Source organism: Echinops telfairi, unplaced genomic scaffold (genome assembly GCF_000313985.2).
Source record: "Echinops telfairi isolate 266 unplaced genomic scaffold, ASM31398v2 ScPeMD7_7461;HRSCAF=8499, whole genome shotgun sequence".
Lineage (NCBI taxonomy): Eukaryota > Metazoa > Chordata > Mammalia > Afrosoricida > Tenrecidae > Echinops > Echinops telfairi.
Window position 1 is genome coordinate 5147552 of NW_022111361.1, and position 24786 is coordinate 5172337.

Consider the following 24786-nt stretch of genomic DNA (forward strand, 5'->3'; position numbering starts at 1 on the left):
CCTGGCGGTTAACAGCCCGATGGGTAGGCCAGTGCGACCACAGTAAAAACCAGATGCACATTTTTGGCACACTCTCCTCCTCCACCTCCCACGGTTGCTAAGAAAGTAGGAAAACGATGAGAGAGAGAGAGGGGGGAACCATGCCTTTACAATTATCTTTGTCCTGAGGACACAATGCTTGCCAGCGACCTCTATAACTTCAGAGACGAGCTAGGGGAGGGTATCCGAATTTTACAACAAATAGAGCACAAGAACTTTTTAAAAGACGTCTCGTCCCACGAGGAGCCTGGTGACCCGGCTGCTAACTGCAAGGTCAGCAGTTCAAACTCATCGGCTTTCGTAAAGACGCACAGGAGTAGTTGGTTGTACTCTAGTCCTGTCGGCTCGCTGTGAGTGGGAAGAGACTTCAGCTGCAGTGGGTTTAGGTTACTCCCAGGTGTCCCTCCTAACTCGGGGCGGGCACACGGGTCAACATCCGCCAGCTAGCCTAAGGGCAACTCACACCAACCAGGCAACCTGCCTGAGCTCGCTCATGTCAATTATTAAAACCCTGTGTCCATGTCGCTGCTCTTCCGCCAAGTTCCTGCTCCCTCTGATTTGGGTCACTGTTTCCAGAAATGCCACAGAGGCCTGGGGAGAAGGGCATCGGAGGTAGGGAGGTGGCATGGTGATGGTGGTGGTGGTGGTGGTGGTAAGAAGTGGTCAGCCTTATGACCTTTTATTTGGTGGGGGGGGGGGTTAGTACACAATGGGAAAAGGGTCCTTGGGAATGGGCCAGAGTTTGCTTTTGTACACCTTTGGGGAGAATCCCTGAGCGGTCTGGCTCCCATTTAAATGGCCTCGTTTTCTGTGGGAGGGGAGGTGAATCCTTCAGCACTCACCCTGGGGGTTATGCCGGTGGCCTCTGAGAAGACCCTCCGGTCAAATGGCCCAAAGCCCTGGTTCTCGGTTCAATTCACTTCCTGTGTCAGTGACCCCCCCAGGCAGAAGCAAACTTATCACTGGGAAATGCTTATCAGCCATAGAGGCACAGAGGGGTTTTGTTTATTTGGGACATGAGTCCTTTAAGTGGAAAGTGTTTATCTTCTGACGGATTCAGCCTCGGTGGGTGTGGGGTGTGGGGAGGCTGCATCACATTTTGCCTTGTGAAGTCCAGACCCTTTCGTAGAAGTCCCAAGCTGGGGGGGTGGGGGAGACTTGTTGTTTGATACGATGCACTTCTTCACTTGAGTTCCCTAAGAATCGGAAGTTAAAGTCCTGTCCACATCGGCAGTCACATTCTTTTTCTCTTTAGACTCTACACTGATACGGGGCCTTTGGGCTTCGCCTGTTCACCCTACTGCTCACAAGTGTTGTAACTTTGTGTCTCGGAATTACACTTTAAACCTCGCGCTCCTATTTAAATGGTAGGGATGTGGTTCTTGGGATACAAGTAAGCCCTCTGCTACCTGTGTGCCTTGGGATTTTTGAGGAGGGATGAAGGCCTTTCAAGATAGACTCCCCTGTGGCCAGCCTGCGTTTTGCCCCAGTCTCAGGGGTCCATGCTACCCTCTGTGTAGCTCTGTCCTGCCAGCGGCCGTCAGGCCCCGCAGCCTCACAACACACAATAGTGCGTCCCCTGCCATGGCCCTGCATCAGTTTCCTGGTGACCCGCCCACGTGACAGTCAGATGAACTATCTCAGCGTTCATGCCACACGTGAGCAACTTTTGTCTTGGGTTTTTCTTCTTCTTCTGGTCCGTTTCTGCGTAATCTTGGCTGAATGCAAACCCATGGTTAGTTATCTTTAAGTGTGGGCGCAAAGTGCGTAAGGTGGCGTGCCTGTGTTCACTGGGTGCCATTCATCCTGCCTTGCAATTTAGGAACCCATTCTTTGCCAGACTTAAAAACCAAATCGCTGAGGCTTATTTGTTTGTGTTTTAAAGGCCACAGCACTGTGGCCTGGGCTTTGTGGGGACACCTGCGTGCCTCAGTTTCTGAGCACTACCAGCTGGGTCTCTCTCCACCCAGCAGCTATTACTCCCGATTTGGCAACCTGTGTTCTTGCCAGTGGGAATTCAGTCTTCCACCCGCAGGAGGGATACTGGTTCTGGTCAGAAGCTTTTACCCATCCAAAAAAACCAAACACACCTGTGTTGTACAGCAGTGGTGGTAACTCGACGCAAGGTCAATCGGAACATCTGGCTGAGGAATTGAGACACCTTTTCTGAGTTGGGCCATATAGTGTTGTTGTTTAAGGGTGTTTTATTATTTTTAAGGAAAGAATTATGTACATTTTGCCCTGCTTTTTGTGACTCATACCTTCATAAAGAAAGACAGAACCCATTGACTTTCGCAAATAATTGCTTCAAGAAGCTATTTTGCATCCTGTACGGATGCGATGTTAGGATGTTCTTAAAGGTTTAGTGGAGTTGGAAGGAGTGTTCGTGCTTCCTTTCTTTAATGACTAGGCATGTCAGAGAAATTACAGCTTTTCAGTGACAGAGGTCTTGTTAGATTTCTCTGGTGAGAAATACCTTGGTCTTTGGCTTTGCACGAGAAAGAAATTCACACCAAAGCCTGGTGTGTGATCCACATGTTTTTGTAAAGGACGGGAGAAGTTTCAGGTTTTACAGTCCCTGAACATGGGCAAACCTCGTGGGACTGCACACCCACTCGTGGTAGCCTGAGGCGAGAGAGAGAGAGAGAGAGAGAGAGAGAGAGAGAGAGAGAGAGAGACCTTCTTGGCCTGGCCACGTGGAACCTCGGAGGAGAAGCTGGAGAAGAGTGTGGTTTCTCTGTTTAAGGTTTTTTTAGGAACTTCCGCTGGGAGGTGTGGTCGATGGCACTGGTTGACCCTATTGGCTGAATTAAGCCCACCTGGCCTAGATTGGGGCCCACCCAGGTGTACCACCTACCTAGGTGCACAGCCCCCTGGGTTGGGGCCTGATTGGGCACACTCCCTTTAGTCTTTTATCGACTTCCAACTTCCTCTAGAGGGCCCTAGGCATGGGGAGGAACACCCCCCCTATCCAGCTACCTGACAGTCTTTTCCAAGTTTCCGTTGCACATATGAAAATTACAGACAGCACACACATTGTAGCCATAGTGTACAAACATTCCATTAAATGTCCACTTAATAATTTTATTCTGAACATTTTTAAAAATCATTTTATTGGGGGCTCATACAATTCTTATCACAATCTTTTTTTTCTTTAACCACCATGGAGAAGCGTGGTAGCATCTTAAGGTGAACTGTACTTTTGTAGGCTCTCTGTCTGGTATTTGGACGGGTCTTCGAATCCTGAAGGAGCCTTGGTGTAGTGGCTCTGTCGGGCTACTAACTGCCAGACCCGTCATTCGAAAGCACCTGCCTCTCTTTGGCAGAAAGACCGGCTTTGTAACTCCCGTCAAGAGGTACAACCCAGGAACGCTCAGGGGCACCTCTCTGCTGTCCCCGGGGATGTTGTGAGTGCATATCAGACTCGGTGGCAATGACTTTGGCTTGGGGTCTTCAGGTCGGCCGGGCCAGCTCCGGCATTTCATAGCTGAGATCGCTGAGCTGCGTGACTGGGAAGCTCAAAGCTTCGGTTGGGTTCCGTCTCAGTTCTACGCCTCGGTAGCTACCAGTTGTCTGATCTGCCTCACCCCAGTGTCCTATCTGTGAAATGGAATGACAGTAGTAGCCATCGCCCTTGACTTGATGCTGATGCCTTGAGACCTCACGCGTGTTCCGAGAGGAGGATGCTCCGTGAGAGTTCCCACAGCTAACTCTCCAGAGGGAATTACCCGGCCTTTAGAGGGACCCTATAGAACAGGGTAGAACCACCCCTGTGGTTTCTTCAGATTAAATTGACACGGGAGTAGAAAGGCCCATCTTTCCCTCCCCCGGGAGTTGCTGGTGGTTTCAAACTGCTGACCTTGCTGTTAGCAGCCCAATGCATAACCACTATGCCATCAGGGCCCCCTTCCTCTGAGATACCAACCCAATCTGGTTGAAAACTTAAGTGAGATCCTGTATCTGAGGAGTTTACTGTGGCGCCTGGCAGACAGTCCAGTAAGTGTGAGCAGTGAGGTTAATGCCAAGTGCAGAAGAAGTGGAGGCCAAGCTGAGCCTAGACCCCAGAGGGCCAGCTCCTGGGTCTCTGCCCCAGGCACCCACTCTTTCCCCACGCCCCACTTCTGCCAGCCAGTGTCCTCCCTTTCTCTCTCTCCCATGACAGTCTTTGTAGGGAGCCTTTGTACTGGCACTGGCACCACCCGTCCCGTCCCCCTGTGCCTTGTTTCTATTGATATTGACCACAAAGGCTTCTGTATCCGTGTCCTATGCTGGGCACCAGTGTTGTCAGTGCTTCTCGGGCTTCCGTGCTGCCCCGGGGGCGGAACAGAAAGAAAGACATTCTGGGGTGACTGGCACGGCCCAAACAGGAACCAGCAGCTCGTTCTGGAGCTTTGGGTGACTCAGCCCACGACCTCTCGCCATGGGGGTGTTGACACCACTCTTCCACGGTCAGGAGCTAGCGCCGCACGGCTGCAGAGAGTCAGCCTCCTTGGACAGTGAGAACGTGTCAAAGCGGTTTGCAGAGCCATAGGATCAATGCTCTTGAACTATTCGCTGCCCCAGAGTAACCTTAAACATGAAGAACCTAGTAATCTAACTTTGGTTTATTTATTTATTATTTATTTATTTTTAATCTTTTGATTGGGGTCTCATACAACTCTTATCACAATCCATACATGCATCAATTTTCTAAAGCACATTTGTACATTCGTTACCCTCATTCTCAAACCATTTGCTCTAACTGGTTTATTGGGTAGCTACCCTCATAAAAATTTTTATAAACTCAAAAACCACTTGTCTCTCTATCAGTTAAACTCTGGCTTCTGCAGTTCTTGTTTATTCTTATATCCATTCTATCTGTATAATGTAAGAAATAAACAGTTAATTAAATTATAAAGCAGTACAAATGGCTCAGTGCAATTCACTCCCATGAGACAGTTGTGAGACACTGGCAGTCCTTCAAGTCTTGAGGGCCGCCTGGTAGTCCTCTGTAGAGCAATTCAGGCTATTCGGGCACAGGCAGCAAACAGCAAGGCAGGTCACCCACAGTCAGCCAGATGACAGGGTCCCACAGTCCCCAGCTCAAGAGATGTAGATTCCAATGGTGTGGTGAAGCAGGTCTTGAAGGAACCTCAAATTACAGTGTCACAGTCCACGGGTTAAATGTCCCACAGGTAGTGTAGCTTGCAAATTGAGGCACAAAACAAGCAAGGCAGCTGCACACTAGTTTGATGATGAAAGAGCAAGAGAAAAGAAAAGCTAGGCTCGCTGAGCCATTTATCTCTCTGCCCTTCAATTAACCCACATGTGTTTATTGGCCAGGTTGGCACAATAAACTAACTACCTCATCCATCTTTCCTTCAACGTCATAATGGCTAACATAATTCTTCTTGTTCCTTTTCATGATTATGTAGCGTATATACATCTAACTATTAAGCACATAGTCTGCATGTAGCTGTGTAACCAACATAACTGTCCATTCTTTCTCACGGCGAGCCAACAGAACAGAGTAGATGCCCCTCTGGGTTTCCAAGACTATCAAATGCTTACACGAGTCGGAAGCCCCGTCTTTCTCCTGAGGAGCAGCTGGTGGTTTGGAACTGCAGTTGGCAGTGCCACACATAACCCCCTGCACCACCAGGGCCCCTTCTAACTAGATAAAGACATAGCAAAGAAGTCCAAATGCTTTGTTTGTGCCACCCTGATAAACCGTGATTAGTTCTGCTGCCAGTTCTGCAGTGGGCTACATAGAATGGTTGGACCACATAGAAGTCAAACTTAAAACTTAGATTTTCTCACACTAAGGACTTCAAAAAGCCAAGAATTTGTGTACTAACATCTGAACATTCACACCCAGAGCCCTATGTGGAATGCAAAAATTATCAAGTAGGATGAAGTCAGTCTTATTCAAGATGGTAACTTATTTTCTTTCTTTTCTTTTTTTGGTAACTTATTTTCACAACCTGTGTCAGCTGTTTAGTCTGAAATAGAGACAAGGGATATGTTTTAATTTGTGGTGTTGAGGTTAAACGTTCAAGGAGCGAGTTAACCAGAAAGTTAAATGACATTTTTCATATCAGGCATTGCTATCATGAATGTGTCTCAAAGAAATGGATCAATGAACAGCAACCTCAAATACAATGAAATAAAGCGTGCTTATAGAGAGAAAAAAAATAGCTTCCTGGGTCTACCACTTAAACATACATTATCTACAAATTTAAAAGTTTTAAGTACTAGACCCTCAAGTGTGTGAAGTGGTTGACCACAGGTTTTTAAATCTAGCTAATCAGCTGACCAACAGGAGGCATGAGGGGAAGATTTGTGGCAGGGGAGAGGTGGGGACCTAAAAAGCCAAAGGCACTCCCATTGGGTCAATCCGGACTCACAGCGACACCCCAGGACAGAGTAGAGCGGCCCTTGTCGGTTTGCGAGACTGTAACTTGCTGGGAGTAGAAAGCCTCGTCTTTCCCCTCCTGTGGGCCGGCCGCTTGTGGTTCCAAGCTGCCGGCCTCTGCTTGGCCGCCCAATACTTCGCCACGACCCCACCAGGGATTCTTGGGGGCAGAGAGGGAGACCCAAATGAAATGGGGAGCCGTTGCTCATTAAGACCACCTGTCAGAATGATCAGGAATCCACAATGTCTTTGACATAAGCTAGTGACCACCTATGACTCCGTTATAAAGACAGAGACAGATGGAACCCTATGATCTTCCACATGAGAAATGAAACCATATAGAAGCTGTAGGATTCTCCTTCCACTGCAGCACTTTATGATTCTGTGTTAACCAAGCTTTGCGTATCATAACCTTTGATTTCTCTCTCTTCTTCTTCGATGATGAGACCCAAACGTCTCTTCATTCTTGGGGTAGCTCACTTATGAAGACAGGGCTTATAGAGAAATGAGTCAGGCCTAAGGTGACCAGATGCCCCACTTTTGGCAGGACAGTCCCGATTTTTACCAATTTTCCTGCTTCCTGCGGTATTTTAAAAAGGTCCCGGTTTTTGGAAAGAATGCACGACAAGCTAGGGTATACAGTTTTCGGCTACCATGTGGCTATTTCACCAGGATGTGAGTTTTATCCATGGTGTCCCGCTTTACCAATGTTAAAATCTGGTCACCTCAGTCAAGCCTCCAGCCGGTAGGACAGCCCACGTGGTGAAGATGGGAAAGAGTGGAAGCACGGGCACCCCGCCCTGTGCTAGTGTCATTTTAATGAGGCTTGGTCTTCTTGATGCTCTGATACCCTCTTGAAATCGATGAAGTGAAGTTCCACAGAAGGAGGGTGATTTCCTGACGCAGAAGATACATCTGTTGGCTTCAGGTCACCAAGAGCGAGCACATCAGTTACGTTAAATGGTTTCATCTCTCACCTCCCATCATTCTCCATCATATCTGCAGTGCGGAAACCTTCACCCACATCAGTGGGTAGACTCCTGGCTCCTCCATGCCGCAGTGGTACTTACTGACTGGACTCTTAGTGTCCATGCTCCACTACACAGTATCAAACTCCTGGTGGTCGGTTGACATCCTGTGCTGACATGTCAAGTGCTTGGCCTGGAGCTCCATTGCTCCGCTAGCTTTCTCACAGGACTAGCAAAAACCTCCTACCTGGCCACCCCCCAGCCCCCATGCTCTGTCTCCCCCTTGTGCCCTGAGGCTCTGCAGGAATGCCACTGCACATGTTCCATTGGTCCCACGGTAAATTAGCCATTGCTGATTAACAGGGAACTCTCAGTGGTACCCTGTATTAGTCTAGGTACTTTGGAGAAACAAATCCACAGCAACTCATGTATAAGAGAGTTTTATGTAAAGAAAATGTGCATCACGAAAACATCCCAACCCAATGCTGCCCAAGCCCACAAGTCCAACATTAACCCATTAACCCAATACCAGTCCACAAAGTCCACCACCTCACAAAACAGAGGCAATGATGCCGACTGCAGGAGGAAAGCTGAGTCCGTGAACGTGTAAGCATCTCAGCACTGGCAAGGGTCTCCACACCGGCTGCTCCAGCACCCAGGGCTGCATCGGGATAGATCCATGCGGCTTCTCCTTGGGGATGTCTTGTAGGAAGTCAATCTTGCAAACTGAAGCAGGGAACTGCACCCGATACAACCATCACAAAACAAGAGACCCGAGAACTAGAAAGGCGAGGCTTCACCACCCATTTATCCCTCCGCCTTTCAACCAGACCCACATGTGATTATCGGCCAGGCTGGCACAATTAACTAACTCATACCCCAAAGCACAGCCACGTTGCCCTTCTCAAGCTTGCTTTCGCGTGTTCTGCAGCCCAGTTTTCAACCCTCTGTGCCCCGTGTAAATGCTCTCAACAGATGGCCATGAATCCCCACTCCCCAAAGAAAATGGGAGCCCATGGGCAAGAACTCCTGTCTCCCCTCACTCCCTGGAGGCCAACCCCTTCTGCACTCGCTGCCCCATTCTTTCTCTTTCTCCAGGAGATTAATTGCCTCTCCAAAGCCACTTCCTCTCTGAAGACTTGAGATCCCCCTTCCTGCCCTCCCACCATCTCAGGAAGCCCTGGGGAATTTCTCTCTGTCTCACTCTCTCAGGCTGCTCTCTGTCCTTCCTCCTCACCAACCTCTCTCCTTCATTTCCATACCGACTAAACTCTAGGCATCTTCAGTGGCTACATTTTCTCATTTCACATTGTGTAAGTCTGGACAGACTAGAGAAATTGATAGACACTCATGTGTATAAGAAAGAGCTTTATATACAAGAGCAATTAAAGCATCTCAGCACTGGCATGGGTCTCCACGTGGCTCCTCCAACTCCAGGGCTCTGGCTGCCATCCGCATAGCTCCAAGTGGCTTGTCAGTGGAGAGCCTCTCAGGGAGTGAGCTTGTGTCCCGCTTCCAGCAAGCTATTTTCTCCTTAGTGCCTCCAAATGAGGTCAGCAAACTGCGACCTGATTGACAGGCTAAACTCCACCCCTTCACTCCTAGTCTCAAATTGACAACAGATTATGTAACTACCACGGGTGGGTGCGCGTGCGCACAGATACATGCTCACTTCAGTTTACCCTCCCTTGCTCCCCTTGCTAAACTTAAACTCCACCTGGAAGCCTCAGGCTGATACCTGCAGAGGCCCCACAATGGTGCCTGCTGTGACATGCTCCGGGGGGCCTGCTACCTGACTTCTCAGCAGTGCAGCACTGGTGAGCCCAGGAAGGGTGACACTGGGCTTCTCATTCCTTTCCCTCGAGCACTTCTTTCCTATCTCCCCTGCAAACTTATTCCTTCTCTCCTAGGCCCTTGGATGCTGACATCCTTCAGAATGGCTCCCGGGCTCCCTCCGCTGCGCATGCACATGCACACACACCCTAGAGCAGCCGATGACATGCACGGAGACATTTCATGCTTTCTCCTGTGACCTCACAGACACGTCAGGGAGGGGCGCAGCAAACGGGACAAGTTCAAAACTGAAATCCTCCTTTAAATCTCTCTACCCCAGTAAAATATCAGGTCCATACAGCGTTGGAAACCCTCCGGGGCAGCTCTGCTCTCTCGCTGCCTACAAGGTCACTGTGACTTGGAATCGGCTCCGTGACACCCAACAGGAACGCAGTATAAGTTGTGTTGGAAAGGCCTTGGAAAACAGCCTTTTATCTTTACTTACCATATATGCTCGAGTATAAGCCGACCCGAATATCAGCCAAGGCACCTAATTGTACCACAAGAACTGCATTAAAGATGTGCTGAAAGACTGAGCTTATACACGAGTATATACGATACTTACTCAACTGCTATTGAGCCGATGCCAATTCATAGCAGCCCTGCAGGACTGGGTAGAACTGCCCCTGTGGGTTTCCGAGACTAACTTCTTCCAGGAGTAGGAAGCCCCGGCATTCTCCCACGGAGTGGCTGCTGGTTTCAAACTGCTGACCTTGCAGTTAGCAACCCAACACCTCACCCCCGCCACCACCAGGGTTCCCACAGGAGAGAACCAAACCTAAATACGAGGTTATAGAGGACAAGAGGTGACACCAAGTTTCATTTGTATTCTAGCAGAGTCAGAATTCGACGTACAACTGTGGAAAAGTTGAACTTTCTCCTGTTGAATTATGTTTTCAGCTTGGTCCATCCGATGCCTAACCTTAACAGACTATAATATAGCGTAAGCATAGCTTTTATTTGTTCAGGGAAGTCGGGGGATCCCTGTGACTCGCTTTATCATGGTGATCTAGGACGGAACCTGCAGTGTGCCAGAGCGATGCCTGTCGTCCTAACCTGTGCCTCTGGTTTCTTGGTTCTAGATCAATGAACTGAGCCACGTTCAAATCCCCGTCATGTTGATGCCAGACGACTTCAAAGCCTATTCAAAGATCAAGGTGGACAATCACCTCTTTAACAAGTAAGTACAAGTGTGACCTTGGACGGGACCGATGTGTCTGTCTGCTAAGAGGGCGGCTTTGGTGCGGTTCTGCAGTCACGTTATTTTTCAATGGGCACGGGAGTAAAGTTTTACTAGTGGAGTTAATCCTGTGAGAAACATCGCCATCTGTCATTTTCTCAAAAGCAACAGCAGGCCCTCGTGGGTAATAATATCCTTTTGCCATATGGCATATTGTGCTCTATGAATATCTTATATGTTAAAAGTGATCTTCTCATGACGGTTTAAATTCTGGAAGCTGTGACTTTCTTGGATTTTTGACAGGTAAGAACCTCTTGACCTCTCACGCGAAATCTTGAAAAAGGATTTTGTAGAACTGCCTGCAACCTAGAACAAGAAAGAATCGGGGTGCATGTTTATAAAGCAATTCACATGATCCTGGGCATTAGGGGCATGTCTCCTTTGTCTGGATGCCTTTTGAGGTCTCATCATCACAGAGGCCCTCGGAGCTGCCAATGGTTGGGTGCGGGCTACTCACCAGAGAGCAGGTTGCTCAGCTCCATCCCGAGGTGCCTCGGGAGAAAGACTTGGTGATTGATTTCCAAAGCATCACGCCAGGTGCTGCTCCGACCCCTGGCCGGGACCATGCCTCCAACCCGGCTCCACTGCAACCATTTTTTCTCATTGTTGTGTTAGGGTCGACTGGAGAAGCAGATTCACAGACACTTGTATGTATCTAAGAAAGAGCTTTATAGACCAGTGCAATTGAATATTGAGAAAATATCCCAGCCCATTCTAGATAAAGTCCGTACGTCCAATATTTGCCCATATGTCCGATACCAAAGTATAAAGTCCTGTTCAAACTCACAAAACACATGCGATGAAGCTGAATGCAGGAAGATCACAGGCCAGTGGGTTGAAGTCTTATGGATCCAGTGATGGTAGAAGCATCTGACAGGGGTCTCCACATGGCTCCTTCAGCTCCAGAGCTCTAGCATAGGCCCATGTGTCTTCTCAATAGGAAGGTCTCGCAGGGAATGAGCGAGTGTCCCGCCTCCAGTGAGCTATTTATCTCCTTAGCACCTCCAAATGAGATCAAGCTGCGACCTGATTGACAGGCTAAACCCCACCCCTTCACTCTTAAGATTCAACTTAACAACAGATATGTAACTACCACAATTGTTATCTTGGAGGTGGTTGTTTTTTTAATTCTTGATGGAGCACCTACTACGTGTCAGGCAGTCCATTAGGAGCCGGAGAAACAACAGCATATCTGGCATGGCCCTGCCCACAAGGAGCTCATAGTTAAGCTGCTGATTGAAAACTGTCACATATATAAACCACTGCGATTCAGAGTGTAACATACCACAAGTGTGTGTGTGCGCACGCGGTAACACACAGCTGGAAGAAGTCGATTCTGAAGGGCGGGTGGGGGTAGGGAGGGGGCGCGAGTCCCAGAGGCTGCCCCAGAAACCCCCCTCCCATTAGAATCAGTTATACAGTTTCCTCGGGGAGCCGTTCAGCAAATGTGTCCATTTTTCTCGGAGGGCTGTTTAGAGACTGACCTTTTGAACGAATGTTTTCCATGTGAATTGAGAATGTGCCATTTGTATCAAATATGAAATACATTCTCCCAGGAGTGAGGGAGGAGTCTTGTCCCACAAACAGCAACTTGCCTCTCCCCAACACCACCTCTGTTCCCTGGCTCTCTTATTGTTGCCCCACATAGCCCCTTCCTTCCCTCTCCTTCCTCGGAGAAGGGGCGGTAGCGTGAGGTCAGCACCTCACAGGTCAGCAAGTCTGGGTGTCCCTGGGTGGTGAAAGGCGGCAGACGGCAGTGGTCTGCCATCCGTCCCCCAGGATCTCACTGTGGGGGTTACGCTTGGTTCTGGGGGACACATCGGGGTACCCTGTGGGCAGTGACTTCTAGAACTAGATGGCAGCCTGTTAAGGGCTGTGGCGGCTACCCACCTCACCTCGGAGTTTTATTATTCTACGATATCACTGTTTCAGAGAGAACATGCCGAGCCATTTCAAGTTTAAGGAATACTGCCCAATGGTGTTCCGGAACCTGCGGGAGAGGTTCGGAATCGATGACCAAGATTTCCAGGTGAGTTGCTTTAATAGCATTTGCTTTCAAATGGGTTTCAGAATGCCTTTTGCTCCATGCAATCAGATTGGTATTTTCGTCTTTGCGAGTCGTGGGTTACGTTAGATTTCATTGTACATGATGAAAATAGCAGGGTTCTTTTAGAAGCGACGCATTCTCTCGGTCACATATATCTATACAGTATGACCTCTTTGGAGACATTGCAGGGTGGGGGGTGGGGGGTGGGGAATTATTGATCCCCATCACTTGTGGATTCTGAATTTGTGAATGGGCCTGCTGGCTGAAATGTCTTGGTAACCCCGCGATCGGAACTCACCTTGTTTTCTCCGGCGACCGTGGGCCTGTGAGAGGTGGTGACTGAGCTGAGTTGCCCACTGGGAATGTCCCCGCCTGAGGTTGAGAGGGGTGACCGCCTGCATTCTTACAGTTCAATGCTCTCGCCATCTCCTGCTATCAACCAGCATGTATCCTGGTCCATTTGGTGCCACGCTTCAGGGAGGTGGTTTACTTTGTGCAGGATTTTATTTTATTCTCTGTATGTACGTGCATTGGGAGGGGCCCTATTTGTGGGTGTTCTCTCACATTGGAAAGAAGTCCCAGGCATAGGACTACAGGGCGCTGTCTAGTGAGTGTGCCCCACGCGTGAGAGGAGATTGTGATGTCTGTTAGGTACGCTCCACTTGGATATGGGTGACCGTGAGTTTAACGTTAATGAGTTAACAACATGTATTAAGCCATGTAGGAGCCCCAGTGGCCCAGTGTGCTACGTATTGGGCTGCTAACCTCAAGGTCCATAATTCGAAACCACCAGCCACTCCCCGGGAGCCAGAGGAGGCTGTCTACTCCTGTAAAGATTGACGGCCGGGGAAACCCACAGGGGCCGTTCTTCTCAATCCTGCAAGTTCACTGTTAGTCAGAATCCGCCGGGTGACAGTGAGTTGAATATCATCTAATGTATCTTTAAACAGAAACACCTAAAGCAAGGTTAACAAAAATGCCGTGACCAGAGGCGTCGAAGAGCCTAACCTTATCTTTTCCCCTGAAGGCGTGGCTTGGCATTCCCCGAGTCCATGGCTCCAAGAATTCTGTGGAACATAGCCCTCACCCCTCATGAGGACCAACCACAATCTTCTTGTAAGAGCGACAGTTCTACCACAGTCTGTCCTGCCAGGAGAACCTCATTGTTATTTCTGCCGTCAGATGGGTCAACAGCACATGAAAGTGTGTTGAGTTCAATCTCCTGCATCTGTCGAGATATCTGTCGAGGGAGCCCTGGGCAGTGTCGTGGGCCGCGGTCCATGTGGTGTGCAGTTGGAAACCACCGCAGCTCTGTGGAGAAAGACTGGGCTTTCAACGCCCCTAAACAGTTACAACCTTGAAAACCTGCAGGCGTCACTGTGAGTCTGCACTGGCTCGATGGCAGGGAGTTTAGTTTGGGTTTTGTATATTTGTAGAAACATTGGGTGTTTGTCTGTCTGTTTATCCTGTCATAAACTGACTTTCGAGGGTCCGTGCTGCACTCCCTTTCGAGATTCTTCTATTATTTCTTCCCTTAGTCAGTCCTATGAAATGAAATTGAAACTTGGCCCACTAAATCCTTTATCCTATACCACAGCAAATAGAACATATTGCTTTTAATTTCCCTAAAATGACCGATTCAGTTGTTGAAATACAAGACCGAAGCCAGTTTTCCTTCCATTTTTCCCGACCTCAAAGCTAAACCAGAGGAGCTGGTATTTCCGTCAGTGCAGACCGCCGAGTGCCGACTTGGAAGGCGAATTAAGCAAGCAGAGGATGATTCATAAGTAACTAATGGGCATATCTGTTAAACGCTTCTTGTGAGAGATCAGTGTGAAGGAGATCGGTGTGAGTGTAACTCAGCACTTGAACATTACATACTTCTTTCCTCAGCTTTGCCTGGGACCTTTGGCATTTTAATTGCTATTTTTTCTTTGGGAAGCATATTTCTATTAAAAAAGAGAGAGAAAGAGAATCCAAAGTGGCTGTTCAAAGTAACTTTGGTAAACCAGAAGCCGACTTTTCTTCCTTCCTGTCATCCTTTCTGGTATCTGCCCTTAAAGACATTTCAGCAAGGCCAGGACCCTGGGCTCAAACCAGCGGGTCGTGCACTGGACTTGGCCAAAAGGTGCACAGTTGTGACCACTCTGGCTCCAAGTGCCCGCTTCTGCAGGGGACATGGGAAGGGTGGGGGTGGGCGGGTGGGGTTTGTCCATCATCTCTGCTGCTTAGCAAGGTGACTGGCCCAGTGATTTGTTCAACCTGTTTGGTGTAGATAACAGACACCAGTCAGTCGAGAGCAAAAAGCTCGCGAGTTGATTGTGACTTACAGTGTGTAGAACCCAAAGCGTTCTCATCTCCCCTCCCCAACCCTGCAGTCGCTGAGTAGGGGCTCTCAGCAGTTACTGCCCAGCTCTGGGTCCACTGACCCCGCCTTAGAAGTGAGGCCGGAGAGATTTCCGCTGGCTTGGTGCGGACACGTCCTCAGGAAAGAGCAGTCGGTGGAAGAGATGGCTGGACACAGCAAAGCCGAGGGAGCCCACCAGGAACAGATGGGCCCAGTGGCCAGAGCAATGGGTTTAGACGGCCAGCAATCGCGAAGATGGCCCAGGCCCGTGCTGTGTTCTCGAAGCATGAGGCCATCCGGAGTTGCCACCTAACAGCAGTGGGGCACCCACCGGCGGTCCCTCCCGCCTCCCCTGGTTCTGTGGTCCTGCTGCAGAGCCTTGTGTAGGAACCGTCTCCCAAGCCCACCCTTGGGAACTGCTTAGAAGAGACCCCTCTCTGATATGCAGAACAGGAGAGATGACTAAGAGCCTTAGCATCCTCCCTGGAGACACTGAATTGCCAGAGGGACACAGGGATGGTGTTGCTTCCTCTGCCGGGCATCCTTCAGTGTATATTTTTGAAGTCATTGCACTTTGAACAAGTGGCTTTCAATCAATGTGTCAGGGAGCTCCGTCATCGGGTTCATTCATTATTCACACCGTTACATTAAGCTGAATGGATCGATGGTTTCAGCTTGTCTTGTTGGGGCGAATGGCTCTTCTCTGTACTTGAAACAACAACAACAACAGGATTGATCAGTGGAGACCACTCTGATTAAAGTAGACCATAGCAATTAGCCTGCCTAATTGACCTTTATCAGTGAACTTAATCAAACATCTGATAAAGAACTGGAAAACCTTTCCGGCTGGCCCAGTCAGCATTGGTTTTGGATTTCTTAAATATCTTTTTGATAGAAATTTGAATTTACTTTCCTTGCTGTTAAAGAAAATGCCAAGCAACAGAGCTAGAGTATCCGTAACTAATTACAGTACCATCTTGCGTGTACTTGCAAGCCTCCGTACGTGTTGATGCCCCACAGGCAGACATGTCTCCTGTATGTTTGTGCTTCCAAAGGCAGAAATTTCTCCAGTTGTTCCAGCCCCCGCCATCCAGCCATTCCTGACTCACAGCAACCCCATGGAACAGAATGGGCCACCCATAGGGGTTCCAAGCTTGTAAAGCTTCACAGAAGCAGGCAGCCTGGACTTCCCCCTGTGAAGCAGCTGGCCGTCCGAACCCCAACGTTTCTAATGAGCAAGGCCACACTTCATCCATCCATCCACTTTCTGCAATCATTAGTGCTTCTTAATCCCCTTTTTGGTTTACAACAGCCTCAGAATTTCATTGCATTCTGCTGATCGCTGTTGGGCCAACATGTTGCCATGCAAGCACCCTTTGAAGCACCCATGTGCCACACCAGACACTTGGCTGCTGTCACTGCTACAGTTGTGCACCTGCGCTGACTGCTAAGTTCATGCCCGGTTATTGACTCAACGTGTGTGTATTTATAACCACTGCGTGTCAGGCTCTGTGCTGGACATTTTAGGGAATGTGGAAGAGAAGGAAAGGGGCGTGGGATGGGGGGAACCTATATGTGCCCCATTGGTCAATATTTACCCTGATGCACAGATGAGAACATCCAGGATGAAGCAAGGGTGGGGGTGGGGGTGGGGGTGCTCAGAGGGTGGAGCAGAAGAGCTGGATTAATGGAATTACACAGAATGTTGACACACTGGGAAATGCAGCCAATGTCACCAAGCAATGTGTGTAGAACTTGCTTAATGGAAACCTCATATGTTATGTGTGTTAGACCGGGTTGGCTAGACAAACAAATCCAGAGACACTCGTGTGTGGAAGAGAGAGCTTTATATCAAAGAGCAATTGTGTATTGCCATAATATCCCGTTCCAGTCCAGACCTAGTCCCTAAGTCTGACATTAACCCATATGACTGATACTAGTCCATAAATTCCTCTTCAGACTCAACACAGCCCATGCAATGATGCTGAATTAGGAAGATCACAGGCCCATTATGGATCCAGTGGCGGTGGAGGCACCTCAGCCCTGGTGCAGGTCTCCACGTGGCTCCTCCAGCTCCAGGGCTCAGAGAGAGTGTGTCCCACCTCTAGGGAGTGTGTCCCACCTCTAGGATTTCCCAGAATCCTCAGGAGAAGGCTATGCCCACGCAGAGGCCTCATTGGCTATGGCCTGATGGACAGGCTAGACTCCACCCCTTCACTCAGGTTGACAGATTATGTAACTACCACGCTATGTAAACTTGAACCAAAGACTCAATAAAACATTTTTAAAAGAAGAAAGAGGAAGGAGGGAGGAATTTACTTTAAAAAAAATCTATTGCTGCCATATTCTGAGTTAGAGGTGAATGAGAGTTACACAGACATACTGATTTTTAAGATGCAAAAAAGTACATCTCCAGCCCTCCTCCCAGTTTCCCTGGACTTCTGGGCCACTATCCGAGCCCTGGGCAGTCTGATAGAAGGTCAGTGAAGGTTCCTGAGGCCCCCCACAGGGCTGCGCACCAGGAGCTGAGCAGCAGTGCAGGGTGGAGATGAACGTGAATGACCTGAGGGCAGCAGATCCTTGACACTGAGCCCTCCCGTTCCTTGTCAAGGATAACGTCAGGTTTGGCTTCCCCACTGTGGCTCCTGAATTAGAACCCCTCACTATTCACATTAGCTGCATCTCCTTCGTTGTCTTCTGAACCAAGACTTCTGATTTTAAAAGAATTGATTTGAAAAGCTAACGCTGTGGACTTTTGCTCTTCCGCTTTCTTTCAGGTTTATCAATAAGATGCAGCTAGACCTTCAGCGTATACGCAGCTTTGGGTGAGGGCAGATTGGCCAGTGGTCCTAGAATAATTTAAAGCGTGTCAGGGTTTTCAGATGGTGGTTTCAAAAATAGGAGGGGACTTCAGAAAGCTGAGGAACCATTTTTCAGGCGCTTTGTATTTCATTTTCCCAGGTGTGGTAGTTCCATAATCTGGTGCCAACTTGAGATTATTTTGAATGAAGGGGTGGAGTTTAGCCTGTCAATCAGGTCACAGCTTTATGACCTCATTTGGAGGCGCTAAGGAGATAACTAACTCACTGGAGGTGGGACACACACACACACTCTCTGCTTGGTATTCCTGTTGGCCAGACACATGGAGCTACGCTAGAGCCCTGGAACTGGGGGAGCCACGTGGAGACCCACCCCAGCGCTGAGATGCTTCTACCGCCACTGTATCCGCATGCCTTTCCACCCACTGACCTGTGATCTCCCTGCATTTGGTGTCCTTGCATGTGTTTCGTGTGTCTGTAGAGGAACTTATAGCTTGGTATCGGACATATGGGCTAATATCGGACTTACGGACTTGATCTGGACTGGGCTGGGATGTTTCCTTAATATACAATTACTCTTGTATGTACAGCTCTTTCTTAGACACATATGAGTGTCTTTGAGTGTGTTTCTCTGGTCAACCTGGACTCACACACCAGGGTCTTGTTGACGCCCTCTCATGGAGTGTACACATTGAGGGGGAGGAACTGTGTCTAGTGGACTCTTCTGTAGACCAGTATTTAGAACCACTGCTGACACACCTAATAGCAGACACCTAATGGGTGTGTTTGTAGGAAGGAGAGCAGGGCATTGAGGGAGGCATACCAAGAGAAGTGAACCTCTGAGGCCAAAGCAGGGAGGGAAAGAGGATTTGTGGAAGGGCTATAAATTGACCTCTGTGGAGTATGGCGCGATGGTGAGTGCTACCTAGGGAACCATGGGATAAGACAGATGGGGAGCATGAAGACCATGGTGGCGACCTACGAGTTTGTGCAGGTATTGCGTAAGGGAGTGATCTTGTGTTAGTCTGGGTAGACTGTAGAAACAACTCCAGGGAGAATTGTGTGTGTGTGTGTGTGTGTGTGTGTGTGTGTAAGAAAGAACTTTATATACAGGAACAACTGGGAGGTTAAGAAAGCATCCCGGCCCAGTTCTTCCTGGTGCTCTTCCCCGCCCAGAGGTTCTTTCATTATTGATAAGTGTTAAATGCAATGAAAGTCATTCTGCGCTCTGGCTCACAAACCAGATTATTCTTTGAAATCCTCCCCCCAAGAACTGAGCGCAGGGCTTTGAACGCAGTGGGCATTTAATAAATCCTTGATGATGATGCGAATGGCAGTGTGTGGGTCTTTAACTCACCAATGGGGTCAGATGGGGACCATCTGTGCTCACTCACCCTTCTCTGGGCAGCCGCCCCCACCCCCACCCCCACCTGTCTCCTGGGCTGTGACTCGAGGCATGTAGACACCATCCGCGCTGGTCAGCAGGGCAGTGGTTGCCTTCCAGCTCTCAAGTAAGGTAGCCCAGTGGGTCAGTCGAATGAAAAATCAAAGACATTTTTCTGGAAATCGGTGGCTTGGATCTTTGGTGGGCTAATGCTGTGATCTTCAGCCAGTCAGTCCCTTACCCAAGTAGTTCTCAGTGTCCTCGCCTGTCACATGAAGGTGAAGGGCACAGTGAACTCTGATGCCCTCCCAGCTGTAAACTACCTGAAATCTTTAAGTCATCTGGAGTACATGGCTGTGCTTTAAATCCTCATACAGAGTATCGGTGTGTTCCCTTGTAAGCTGACGTGGCGTCTACCCGTCTGAGCGTGACAGAACAGATCCCAAGTGGCCTTTCAGTCTCCGACACACAAAAACTTCCCAACCATGATTTGTTTTTTTAACAGGTGATGCAAAGCCTTATCAAAGTCTAAAAGACAGAGTGGACCCAGGGCTGCATAAGTCATTCGAGAGAATGAACCTCTAGAAATGCTATGTTATTATTATTTTTTAATGTGTAGGGAAAAGGAATGGGTACTATAGAGCGACAGTTTATGAGAGGTATAAAGAGCAAGGCGGCAAGAATGAGCTAATGACCTTGACCTTTACATCCCCACCACGCTCCCGAAGGCTCCGTGAAGCCTGGCCCTCCCACTGAGGGAATAGACATCTTCTATAAGGTCTTGCGGAGGGTGGGGGATGCCTTAATCCTTATATTCAGGGAAAAGGATGATAAATTTCCAATGACAAATGTAAGAAGACCATGGGCAGTGAGTCCATCCCTCCCTGTCTTCCTTTGTTCCCCTTGTGGGCTGTCTGGGCACCAGGGCTGCAAACCCAGCCGGTGAGGTTGAGACTGGGTATCATCAGGTCTGTCAGCTCCGAGGCTCTGGGAAGTGGAAGGGGCGGAAAAATAAGTTTTCTCACCATGCTGCAGCAGTCAGGCAAAAAACAAACAAAAAACAAGGGAAACTGACATATTCTTACCATCCCTAGAACTTGAATTTTTAAGAGGTAATCCATTTCCCACCATCACCACCCCCAACCAACTTTCCAGCAAAGCTCCCCCAAAGCCTAGGGTCTTCCTGAGAAGTGGTGCTCACTGGTTGTACCTTGACCCCCTCGGTCATGTCTAGACATCAGACTGACTAGAGAGTACCTCTGCTTACACTCCATTTGCTCAGAGATGGCCCAGGGTCCTCCGGCACATTGGGTCACCACGGGTCAGGGTGTGCTCAGGGGACTTGCGAGGAGGAGGCTTGGGCGATTCACCAAAGCCTGCGTGCTGTCTGCTTACACTCATCTGAAATGTCCAGATTGAGCAAATCTGTGGCCCCAGTAGGTAGATCTGTGGTTGCCCAGGTGGAAAGGACTGCTAATGTGCAGGAGATCTCTTTTTAGAGGGTGATGGAAATGCTCTAAAGTCTATTTCAGTCATGACCACGGAACTGTGGGCGTGTCTAAAAGCCACTGAAGCCTGCACATTCACTATGTGGCTCAGCAAATCTGTTCTTAGAAATGGAGAGACACGGGGCCAACAAGGAGAGTAGAGATACCAGGAGGATTAGGGGAGGGTGGGGGCAGAAAAGGGGAATTGCTCACAAGGATCAATCTAGAACCCCCTCCCAGGGGGACAAATAAAGGAAAAGCGGGTGAGGGGTGATGGAGGGCGATATAAGACATGGAAAAAATAATCTATAACTTATCAAGAGTTTGTGAGGGGGGAGGGAGGAAGAAATGGGGAGCTGATACCAGGGGCTCAAGTGCGAAGAGAATGCTTTGAAAATGATGATGGCGGCATATGTGCACATGTGCTTGACACACTGCATGAATGTATGGATTGTGATAAGAGATGTAAGAGCCCCCAACAAAAGTATTTTTTTAAAAAAAGAAGGAAATGGAGATACAAAAGAAGTCATGTGCCAGAAGTCACATGCCCCTCTACATCACCTTGTAACCGTTTAGAACTTGAAAGGCCATCAAGCTTCTGGTGATGGAAACATGAACTTGAGAAAAGTACAAATAAGCAAAAGTATGCGTAAACTAGACAGTTGTTTGTGGTTAGCTGCCTTTGAGTTGATTCTGACTTCGTGTGGCCTGTTGGTAAGACTAGAACTGCTCCCTGGGGTTTTCCAGGCTCCAGAGGATTGTCCAGGTGGGCGCTGGATGACTGACCTCTGTCTGCAGTGCCTCTGGGTGGGGATGCTGCCCGCCTTCTGGTTAATGGTCAAATGCTTAACCCTATGCGCCACCCAGGGATCTAGAAATTCAACCGGCAGACATGATTTCGTATTGAGAATTTTCTGAGATGTATGTTTACAGGATTTGTGAGAGTTGTTTTCTGGTGGGTTCTAGACTTGGGAAAGATAGTGAAAATATTTCAAAAAGCCACTCAAAGCTCTCACCCTGCGTTGCCACTTAGACCCCAAATATCCATCGAACGCTTTGTTTTGTAAAACTTCCCCTGTGAATTGATTGGTTCAGATTCCAGACTTTTTGAATTTTTATAACTTTATTTTCGAACCTGTCACTCTCCAAGCTCTATCCATATAAAGGAGTTTGTGTCCAAATGGGAGTAGATTTCTCTGAATCATAGGTAGATTTCCTTGGGTAATTTTACCTAGTGTCTTCTTCTTATCAAGACAGGTAGGTAGATAGGTATGTTAGGCTGGGTTGACCAGAGAAACAAATCCACTGACATTCATATATGTGTAAGAAAGAGCTGTATATTAAGAAGTCATTATATATCAGGAAAACATCCCAGCCCAGCCAACTCAAGTCCATAAGTCCGATACTAGTCCATAAGTCTCTCTTCCAACCACGCAGCCACATGCAATGATGCCGAATGCAGGAGGATCAGCAGCCGGTCAATGGAAAGCCTTGTGGATCCAATGTTGGTGGTCCTGGTGATTGGGGTCAGCCAGCAGGAAGGTGAAGACAGAGAGGGAATGGGGAGGTTCCCGGGGCCCTCCTTATGAGAAGGCCACGCCTACAAGGAGTAACCATATTGAATACCACATCTATACTTTTATGAATCTTCAAGTTGACATGAAGTTAGGTAGCTACCACAGTAGGGAAAGGTGACAGTTTTCTGAAGTGAATATTTTACTTTGCAAGTGGGAATTATCTTGAAGATAACCAAACTTAGGAGGTTTTTCAAACCTTAGGATGTATAAGATCTTACGGATAAAGACTTAGCTTTTATCCTTGTATTAGATGGTTGAGGTGAGAAAGAATTTCTAGCTTTCAGCTAGATCTTCTTTCTTCCGGGCATCAAATCTTGTCTTTACCTTAATCTTACCTTAACGTCTTTTTCTGTTTTGTTCTGCTTAGTATTGTAGAGCAAGCCAGAGTTTAGCCTTCCCAAAGCAAAAGATTACCCCTCTTAATTTTTTTAAATTAATAAATCATTTTATTGGGGGCTCTTACATAAAACAATCCATTATATCAAGCGGACGTGTACAAATGTTACCATCAACAATTGCAAAACATTATCTTTCTTCTTGAGCCCTTTGATATCAGCTCCTCTTTATTCCTCCCTCCCCCATCCTGCCACCCTCACATACTCTTAATACAATGTATATTGTTATTATTTATACATATCTTACACCGCCCATTCCATCCCTTCACCTACAATTCTGCTGGCATTGGTCCTCCTCGAGGAGACCATTGCTATCCATCCCCCCCGCCCCCCCACACACACACTTCCTTCCCTTATCCTTCTGGAATCGTTACTCCCATTACTATTTCTGATGGGTTTGTCTATCCTGAATTCCATATATTGAAAACTCTCGTCTGTACCAGTGTTTGCACACTGGTCTAGAAGGATTTGTGAGAGGTAGGACTGAGATCATAATACTTTGGGGAGGAAAATATTAAAGAACTAGAGGAGTGTTGTGTATTTCTTCAATACTAAACTGCCCCCTGGATGTATCTTCTTTTCCTTGTGGCCCCTCTGTGCGGGAATATCCAGTTATCCACAGATGGGCTCTAGGTCTCTACTTTGACGCTTCTCCTTTTCCTTGATGATGTTGTTTATTTTTGAACTTCTGATACCTGTTCCTGTTGACACCCCATGATCACACAGTCTGGCGTGCTCCTTCCACGTGTGCTTTGTTGATTCCCTGCTGAATGGCCACTTGTTTGTCTTCAAGCTTTTAAGACCCCAGAAGTGATACCTTTTAATAGCTGCGCACCATCTGTTTCTTCACACCTTTGCTTATGCACCCAGTTTGTCTTCAGTGATCGTGTCGGGAAAGTGGGCATCGCCCAGTGTCACGTTATTAGAACAGTGTGCTTGTTTGTGTTGAGGGAAAACTTAAGTAGAGGCCCAAAGTCTGTCCAAAGTCTGTCTACTACATCAGTGTATGGCCATATAAATATATGTGCATAAGCCAACACCCCTATTTTTTACGTATTAATATATTTACATATGTACACATTTATACCTATATAGTTTTGCTTCCTAGTTCTTTCCACTATTTCCTTTTACTTTGCTGCTGCCCCACCACCATGCTTAACCCCTTGTTCACTTCTCAGTCATTTCTCTCTGCTAGATTAGGATTGAGCACCAGGAACTCTGTACCCCACCCTTGCCCTTGATCTTAGATCCCTAGTTGTTCCCCTGCCCATGGCATTATTTGCTCATCACTCACTTCCTCCTCTCCCAAGTCCCCCCAGGACCATCCATCTCATTTCTTTCTCCTCAGGCTTGCTTCTCATGCTTATCTTATATCAATAGACAAAACAAAAATAATGACGTTAAAGCAAACAGAAAGAAACCAACAAAGAAAAAAATCCCTATACATAATTCCAGGTCTGTCCACTGAATGTTATCCCCCACCCCGCCCAAGTCTGGTGGAGCCGATTACCCCTCCGCCTTGGCAACCTTTGCCAAGAAAATCCAGGGAGTTTGAGCGGGGACAGAGAAAGAATGTGACAGCCTTCCAAAGATAGAAGCCAGTGACCTAAGGAGGGTGAAACCCCCCTTCCTGCAATTCTCAGAATGTGTGAATTAATTAAAATGGACACAAGGCAGTGTGCTGCATGGTCAGAAACATGAAGAACTCCCACAGCCCGCAGGACTGCTGGGAAATAAAAGTGGTGACATCTTTCGACCCTGTGTCTGTGCTACAGGGCTTGCCTGACTCCATATCCAGGGCTCAGCAGCACAGCGTTTTCCGGGCGTAAAGCCTCACTCCACAAGCCCATTTGTCTCTTCTTGCCATCAGAGAGAGACACTCAAAGAGAGAGAGAAAGAGCAAGTAGTGCCTACCCCCTTCAGTTAATGCCTGCTAATGAATAGCCCCAGAATGAGTCAAGACAGATTTGTACACGTGTTAATAAAAGTGTAAATAAAGGACTGCAGATTGCATTAGCATTGTCCCCATTATTGATGATGTTTTCTACACACTTCCCTTGGCAACACTGAAAACACAGACAAGCCTTGGTTTTGTGCCAGCTGGCTCATGCTCCAAATTGTTAATTACAAGGTGTTTGCTGCCACTGGGGGGGTGCGAGAGCGGGGAGAATCTATATCAACTGTCCTAGCTCAGTGCCCACGAGGCTCTAGTCTGAGTATGCAGTCAGAAGGTAAGAGAGTGGGTGAGAGGTGGCC

General features: G+C 48.1%; 1 protein-coding gene across 2 annotated transcripts in view; it reads left to right on the forward strand.

The window, feature by feature from the left end:
* Positions 1-556: 556 nt before the first annotated feature.
* The window catches only part of PIP4K2A (phosphatidylinositol-5-phosphate 4-kinase type 2 alpha), a 127684-nt gene continuing 103454 nt past the window's right edge, over positions 557-24786 (forward strand). Inside the window, exons 1-3 of one of the 2 annotated variants that reach the window (XM_045283520.1) lie at positions 557-651; positions 10317-10414; positions 12407-12503. In XM_045283520.1, coding sequence (XP_045139455.1) covers positions 559-651; positions 10317-10414; positions 12407-12503 — 288 coding nt within the window. In that variant the 5' untranslated portion in view covers positions 557-558. Of the gene's footprint in view, positions 652-10125; positions 10178-10316; positions 10415-12406; positions 12504-24786 lie in introns of those variants that run through there. The other variant, XM_004710809.4, reaches the window with a different exon arrangement.